This window comes from Pteropus alecto, unplaced genomic scaffold, assembly GCF_000325575.1.
Source record: "Pteropus alecto unplaced genomic scaffold, ASM32557v1 scaffold43, whole genome shotgun sequence".
In the NCBI taxonomy this organism is placed as follows: domain Eukaryota; kingdom Metazoa; phylum Chordata; class Mammalia; order Chiroptera; family Pteropodidae; genus Pteropus; species Pteropus alecto.
Genome location: NW_006435764.1, coordinates 5,971,484 through 5,979,974, shown reverse-complemented (window position 1 = coordinate 5,979,974; position 8,491 = coordinate 5,971,484). Strand labels below are relative to the sequence as shown.

The following is an 8,491-nucleotide window of genomic DNA, read 5'->3' as shown; positions in this document are numbered from 1 at the left end:
GGACGATGACTTCTTTATCTTCTGTATCTTCCCCCCTAGAAGGTATATAGACAAGAGATAAGTAAACCAAGAAGGAAAGCTCTGGAGACAGCTGACTCGACTGTTAAGAGACAGCAGATAGTAGAACAAAAATGACACTTCTACTGAGCTAAAGAAACATGACTAAATAAGAATTGTGTGTGGTGACCCAGTGCTCAATGGAGGAAGTGACCACCTAGGTGGTGTGGTCTGAGAATTGGTACAAGACTGCATACCAAAATATCTTCTCCACTAACTTGCCAAGAACTGAAATTCCCACTGTGAAAGTTAATAATTTGTTAGACCATTTGTACTCAAGTGTAGTCTGATAACCCCTAGGAGTCCTCAAGACCCTTTCGAGTGGTCTCCAAGGGCAAAACTATTTTCATAATAATACTAAGATGTTATTTGTTATTTGCCTTTTTCACTGTTAACATTTGTAATCATTAGTGCAAAAACAATGGTGGGCAAAACTGCTGGTGTCTTAGCACAAATCTACCCAGTTGCACTAAACCGTACTAGCAGTTATAGTAATCTTTACTGCCACACAGGAAAAAAAAAATCCAGCTTCACTTAATATCCTTGAGGAAACAGTAAAAAAATTAATAATTTTATAAAATCTTGACACTTGAATACATGTCTTTTATTATGTGATAAAACGGGAAGTATGCATCAAGCACTTCTGCGGCATATCCAAATAAAACAGTGTCTTGGAAAAAAGCACTTGTGGGACTGTTTAAGTTGCAAACTGAACTGGCTGCTCTTCTCAGGGAACAGTGTTTTATTTGAATAATCAGTTGACACACAAACCATGGTTGTTAATCAGAGTTGGTAATGTGACATTTTCTCAAAAAATAAACAGTGAGCTTATCAATTCAAGTATTTGTTGTCCATTGACAACAACTGATAGTATTTGTTGTCAATGATAAATTTGGGGATTTCAAGCAAAATTCTGTATTTTGGAAAACTCCTGTCCATCACTGTGAGGTTGACAAGTTCCAAATACTTAAACACTTTCTGATAAGACTGGTAGTGATATTAGTCAATGTGATTTTTTAATATTGTACAGGCATACCTTATTTTATTGTGCTTCACAGATGTTGCCTTTTTTACAAATTGAAGGCAAAACTCTCCATCAGCAAAAAGATTACAACTCGCTTAACTCACTTCATTGTGATAATCTGAAACAGAACCTGCAATATCGCCGAGCTATGCCTGTATAATGAAATGTGTTGACATTTGGATGATCTGCCTAAGTCAGTGAACCAAACTTTCCCAAATATCCAATGAAATGCATCATGTTTCAAAATCATCCTACGTAGGATTCATTCAAAGAATAAGATAGACCAATAAATTTTAATGTAGCAGAGTTCAAAAGAGTTCACTGATACAATTTCAGATTCCAGATTGCAACTAACCTTTAGAAAACTATCACTAAAAAAAAACCCCACCAAACAACTACCACTTGTCAAGTTTTGATGTAGGGTCAAAGAATAATATCCACAATGTTCTGATTTAGGATATTACTCTCAACTACAAATCTATGTGAAGTTAGATTTTTTTTTTTTAAGCCTACAGCACCTGGTCTTCCTAGGTGATCTCCCATTCAAGTACTAATCAGGCCCGACTCTGCTCAGTTTCTGAGATCAGATGAGATTGGGCATGTTCAGGATAGCATGGCCATAGACAAGGCTAGATTTTTAAAATATAATTCAACCTCCCAAAAAATCACAACAGACTGAATGCAAAAGCAGATATAATAATCTAGCAATCTTCTATTAAACCAGACATTAATGAGATTTATAGAAATTTAAAATGAAGTCGATCTTCTCATTAATTTTTTTGTTTTGGAAAATAGTTATTTTTAATAAAAATGTGTTAACATTTAATGGATACATTATTATTTTAAAATTAATGCATTTTAAAATTGTGGAAAAATATAACCCCAAATTTGCCATTTTAACCATTTTAAGGTATACACCTCAGTGGTATTAATTACATTCACAACCATGGTGTGCAACCATCACCACTTTCTATTTCCGAAGCTTATCTTCTCAAACAGAAACACTGTACTTATTAAACAATAACTTCCCATTCTCCTCCACCCAGCCCCTACTTTGTCTCTTTGAGTTTTCCTATTCTAATTTTTCATATAAATGGAATCATACTATATTTGTCCTTTTGTTATTGGCTTATTTCCTTAGCATAATATTTTCAAAGTTCATCCATGTTGTACATGTATCAGAATTTGATTCTTTTTGTAATTTCTTTTTATGGCTGAATAATATTCCATTGTGTATATGTATATACCACATATATAACCACATTTTATTCATCTGTTCACCTACTAATGGACACTTGGGTTGTTTCCACTTTCTGGCTATTGTGAGTAATGCTGCTATGAACAGTGTTGTACAAGCATCTGTTTAAGTTCATGTTTTCAATTCCTTTGGCTATATACCTAGGAGTGAAATTGCTGGGTCTTATAGTAATTCTATGCTTATCTTTTTGAGTAACTGCCAAACTATTTTACATAGCGGCTGCACCATTTTATGTTCCCATCAGTGATGTATGAGGGTTCCAATTTCTCCACATCCTTGCCAACAACTGTTTTTCATTAAAAAAAAAAAAATTATAGGTGTGAAGTGGTATCTCATTGTGGTTTTGATTTGCCTTTCCCTCATGACTAATGTTATTGAGCATGTTTTCATGTGCTTACTGGTCACTCATATATCTTATTTGGAGAAATGTCTATTAAAGTCCTTTGCCCATTTTTTTAAATGGATTGTTTGTCTTTTTACTGATGAGTTGTGTTCTTTATATGGTCTGGATATTAAACTCTTTCAGACATGATTTGCAAATATCTTCTCACATTTGTGGGTTGCCTTTTCATTTTGTTGATAGTTTCCTTTGATGCAAAATTCTAAAAAATTAATAAGTCCAATTTATCTAATTTCTTTTGTTGTCTGCGCCTTGGCATTGTATTTAATAAACTATTGTCAATTCCAAAGTCATGAAGATTTGCCCCTATGTTTTCTTCAAAGAGTTTTATACTTTTAGCTCTTAAATTTAGGTCATCGATCCATTTTCAGTTACCTTTTGTGTACTGTATACAAAAAATGAGAGTCTAACTTCATTCTTCTGCATGTGGATATCAAGTCTTCTCAGACCATTTGTTTAAGAGACTGTTCTTAAATGACTCAATGAGTATAAGGGCCTAATACTCAAAATATACAAAGAATTCATACAACTCAACAATAAAATAACAAACGATCCAATTAAAAAATGGGCACGGGACCTGAACAGACACTTCTCCCAAGAAGACATACAAACAGCCAACAAACATATGAAAAGATGCTCAACTTCACTAGCTATTAGGGAAATGCAAATCAAAACCACAATGAGATACCAGTAACCTCACACCTGTTAGAATGGCCATCATCAACAAGACAAGTAATAACAAGTGTTGAAGAGGTTGTGAAGAAAAAGGAACACTTATATATTGCTGATGGGAATGTAAATTGGTACAGCCACTATGGAAAACAGTATGGAGCTTCCTCGCAAAATTAAGAATAGAATTACCATATGACCCAGCAATTCTTCTTCTGGGTATTTACCCACAACATTTGAAAACATTATCCACAAAGATATGTTCACCCCAATGTTCATAGTGGCATTATTCATGCTGGCTGAAACATGGAAACAACTGAAGTGTCCTTCAATAAATAACTGCATAAAGAAGATGTGGTACATATATACTATGGAATATTACTCAGCCATAAGGAAAGATAAAATACTGCCATTTGCGAAAACGTGGATGGATCTTCAGATTATCATGCTAAGCGAAACAGGTCAGACAGGAAAAGTTGAGAATCATATTTCACTTATATGTGAAATATAAAACTGAAAGCAACAAACAAACATGACAAACAGAGACTCACAGACATGGACAGAGGATTAGTGGTTACCAGAGGGAAGGCAGGGAGGGGGAGGTAGGTAAGGGTAAAGGGGGTTAAATATGTGGTGATGGAAGGAAATTTAACTTTGGGTGGTGAACACACAATGCAATACATATATGACGTATTACTGAATTGTACTCTTGAAACCTATATGATTTTATTAACCAATGTCACTCCGATAATTTTAATTTAAAAAAGGGACTGTTCTTTCTCCATTGAATGTTCTTGGCATTCTAGTCGAAAACTGACCATAGATGTGAGGGTTTATTTCTGGGTCCTCAATTCTATTCTATTGGTCTATATCTCTGTCCTTACGTTAGTACCATATTTTTCTTTACAATGAAAATTTTTCATATTTATTTATTTACTTATAACTGGTATACACTGTTCACATCTATATTTCAAGTTTAGAAATGCATACTTACAAGCAGCAATACAAAATATTCATGGAGAATGCATAATCTCTGAAAATTATGAAAACATCCCTGCTACTAATACGCTTCTAAATACAAAACTATCACATTGTTACTCTGTGTAGTAAAAGAAGTTCATTTTCCAGATAAAATTCGGTATGTAGATGTGAAGGGTATACAGTGTTTGTTTTTTTTAATCTATTAGTCATTTGGGATCCATAAGTATGTAAAACCTCAGAGAGGAGGGTCCACAAAGGAACCAGGGTTGTTTTATGGCATCCAGTTAAGCCAAAGCTGGGAATGCCTCTGGGTTATCTAGGTCAGGAGCAGAAGCACTTGTCAGTCCTGCTGCCACAGTCTGGATATCCAACACACCCATGGCCACCTCTCCTCTCCTGCCATCACGTCCTGAGCAGCAAAGGTCTCCAAAATTGATCTCCAGCTGAGACGATATACCATTTGCCGACTTCCAGAAACGATGGTCCATAGCCGAATCTTCAGTGTGAGCCTCTTCACTCTTTGACTTATGAAGAACAAATACCTTCTTCCACTGCCTGTTGGCATCTTCATTAGGTTTTGGATATTAAATTATACTTTTGCCCAGTCCTTATTTTGAACAGCTTTCCACTAATTCAAAGTCATTTCTTTTGGACCCTCTTCCTTTATTTCTGCAACTTTGTTCTCCTTATTTTCAGTGTCTGCAAGTGGATGCTCTTCACCTTCAGTTATTTCCTCAGTCACATTTGATTGCTCCAAATCAGTTAATCCATCTTTGACAGTTCCCCACTTGTAAGATCTGCTACCTTCACATTTGTACTCATGCTTCAGGCCAGATCTATCACTTCCACTATGCCTATCAAATTCACGTTTGTCACGAGAATCAAATCCATCTCCTGGACCCATTGCATGTCCATGGCCTCCTCAACTTCTTCCAAGACTACCATGGCCTTGGATAGGCCAGTCAATAATCTATCAACTGAAAATTCTCCTCCTTCACCCTTTTCTTCAAGTGGCTTTTCAAATTGTCGTTCATGAGGTGGTTGCCTTTGAGGTCTCCTGTCAATCATTTTCTCTTCACTCTGAAGTTGTCGATCAGGTTTTCTTCCAACATATCTTATTCCTTCTTTCTTAAGCACCACAGATGGCTGCGTCTGTTTTCTTGTCAACCATGCCTACAGTGAGAAGCAGCAGGTTCTTGCAATCTTTCTGGGATTTTTCACACAGCTGTTTGCCTGCCACATTGGAGTTGGTCTGGGCTGTGACCTGAGCTGTGTTCTTGCCCCCAAGGCCCCCAATGTCACCCTAGCTAGCTTCTTTTTTGTTCTTTTCTGCTGCCTTCAACACCTCAAAAGAGACTAATTCATTGTCAAATAACTGGTCAAATCAGTTGGTGACCATGCAGCCGAAGCCTTCTGTAAATGCCCAGGAATGATGGTGGCTCGGGGGTGCGTTCCTCCACATATTGCAGTGGGCTGCGCTAAGCCAAGAGCACCTGCTTCAGCTCTTCCTACAAGATGACTGGCAAAAAGTTTTCATATTTAGAATTAGCCAGATGAATTCAGTTTAGATGATCCCGATTTTTTTTTGGCAATATCCAAAGCATCATAGTCAGGAGCCAGTCAAATACATGCCTTCTTCTCTCTTATCAGACCTGATAAGGGTGTTGACCTTGACCATATCAAGGTCAAGAGCTTCTTCACAGCCTGTTTGAGCTGCTGATTGCTGGTCTCGACATCTGCAATGAACACAAGTGTATTGCTGTCTTCTATCTTCCTCATGGCTGACTTGGTAGTCAGGGGGAACTTGATGATGGCAAAGTAGTCAAGCTTGTTTCTCCTGAGGGTGCTCTTCCAAGCATATTTGGGTTGCCTTTGGAAACACAGTGTTTTGGGCCATCAGAAGTGGGTGACATGTAGATCTTTGTTGTTGTGGCTGTGGACACCTTTCAACACTGTTTTCTTTGCCTTCGAGATGTTTTCTTTGGCTTCAGCTTTGGGAGGGGTATGGGATTTCTTCTTCACTTTCAGTGTCATCTTTATGAAAAGCACCAGTACTACATTTTTTTTTTATTACTTGTAGCTTTGTAGTAAGCTTTTAAACTGAAAAGATCATTTTTGCCTTTTGGGGATCTCTTGAAAGTCCATATGAATTTTAGGATGGGTTTCTCCATCTCTGAAAAAGAATGCCAATAGGATTTTCATAGGGATTGCACTGAATCTGTTGATTGCTTTTAGTACTGTTGTCATTTTAACAATTTTAAGTCTTCCAATTCATGAACACAGGATGTCTCTTACTTTAGGTCTTCCTTAATTTCTTTCAGAAATTTTCTGTAGTTTTTCTTCAGTGTGCAATTCTTACAAATTCCTTGGCTAAATTTATTGCTAAGTATATTTTTATTTTTTAATGCTATTGTAAATGGAATTCTTAATTTTTCTTTTCAGATTGTTGCTAGTGTATATAAATACAACTGATTTTTCACATGTTGATTTTGTATCCTGCAACTTTGCTGAATTTATTGACCAGCTGTAACAGTTTTTTTGTGTGGCTTCTTTAGGATTTCCTACATATAAGATCATGTCATCTGCAAACAGATAGTTTCTCTTCTTCCTTTCCAATTTGTATGCATTGTATTTCTTTTTCTTGACTAATTGCTCTGGCTAGAACTCCAAAGCTATGTTGAAAGTAGACATCCTTGTCTTGTTTCTGATCTTAAGGAAAAAGCTTTAAGATTTTCACCATTTGACTATGATCTTAGCTGTGGGTTTTCAATATGTGGCCTTTATAAAGCTGAGGAAGTTACCCTCTATTCCTAGTTTATTGAGTGCTTTTATCATGAAAGAGTGCTGGATTTGGTCAAATGTTTTTTTCTGCAGCTATTGATACAATCACACATTTTTTTCCTCTTCATTCTATTAATGTGGTATATTATAGTGATTAGTTTTTGTATGTTGAACCATCCTTGCATTCTGGAGTAAATCCCAGGAGTGTAAACAATACCACATTTCTTAATTTTTTTAAAAATGTAGTTATATAAATAAGATATGTTATTTGTTAACATTTAATGATATATTAATTTTTAATTAATGTTATATTAATTTTTCTGGCTTAATTTTTATATGATACATATTGACGAGTATAACCTATATAATCAAAAACTTTGAGATACTCAATAATTTCAAAACCACAAAGGGGTACATTGCCTCAAAGGGATCCACTGCCCCAAAGGTATGCCATCACTAATTTAGAAACTTACATGAATAATAATATATGGAATATAAAATACCTGGGGAAAAAAGTCCTACAGTATACTACTTCAGCCAGTCTCATGGACTGGGTGAAGGCAGAGAAGGGATGACTGTAGGAATGCATTAATCTGTGTTTGCAAAGGTTACCCCTCCCAGCTTTAAAATTACCTGATGCTTTTGCCATATCTGATTTTGAATTTATACACACTGGATCCTGCATGAAGAAATCTCGTCTCTGGAAATGGGTAGGTGAAGGGTTTTAAACTCATTGCTCCTAAACAACCTAAATAAAGTAGAAATAGCAGAGAATTATTAAAAAGCTAAAAATGGCTCATATGTATGAGAAAGAAAGCTTGCCTAATCTCAATCTTCACAATAAGCCTATGAGATAAGTAGTATAAATCTGATAGATGAAGAAACTGAGGCACTGACAGATGAAGTAACTTTCCTACAGCTTTGAATGTTAGAAATAGGATTAAAACTGAGGAAGTATAAATCCAGACTTGATGCTCTTAACCACTTTTCTACCCTGCTTCCTGGGGTTATTAAGAAGAAAAGACAAAATAATGTAAAATCATTTTTGTAAGTACTAAAATATTACACACACATAAAGGTCTATTTTCATTATTCTTTCCTCCATGTTACCCTGATACCATTTCTACTCGGCAGTGAAAACTCTTGTATGATGGAGTCAGAAGATCTATGTGCCCAAAGAATGGAATTTCCCATAATTTCCAAAGTTCAAGGCTGGGGCTGCCAGTAAAGAGATATCCTAGTGTTTGATCTTGGTTGCCCAGGATTAGAATGACAGGAGGTTTGAGCCAGAGTCCAGGAGACTATTTAGACTAGAATTGCA

The 8,491-nt window shown here is 36.0% G+C and overlaps 1 protein-coding gene and 2 pseudogenes across 1 annotated transcript in view; all 3 read right to left on the bottom strand.

The window, feature by feature from the left end:
- MAJIN (membrane anchored junction protein) overlaps positions 1-7,904 on the bottom strand; it is an 18,819-nt gene extending 10,915 nt beyond the window's left edge. Inside the window, exons 1-2 of the mRNA XM_015588687.1 lie at positions 7,804-7,904; positions 5-35 (exon numbers count right to left, since the gene is read on the bottom strand). Of these exons, the coding sequence (XP_015444173.1) occupies positions 5-35; positions 7,804-7,904 (132 nt within the window). The remainder of the gene's footprint in view (positions 1-4; positions 36-7,803) is intronic.
- On the bottom strand, positions 1,588-1,706 carry LOC112479253 (annotated as a pseudogene).
- Positions 4,674-5,851, bottom strand: LOC102880924 (annotated as a pseudogene).
- Positions 7,905-8,491: the final 587 nt, after the last annotated feature.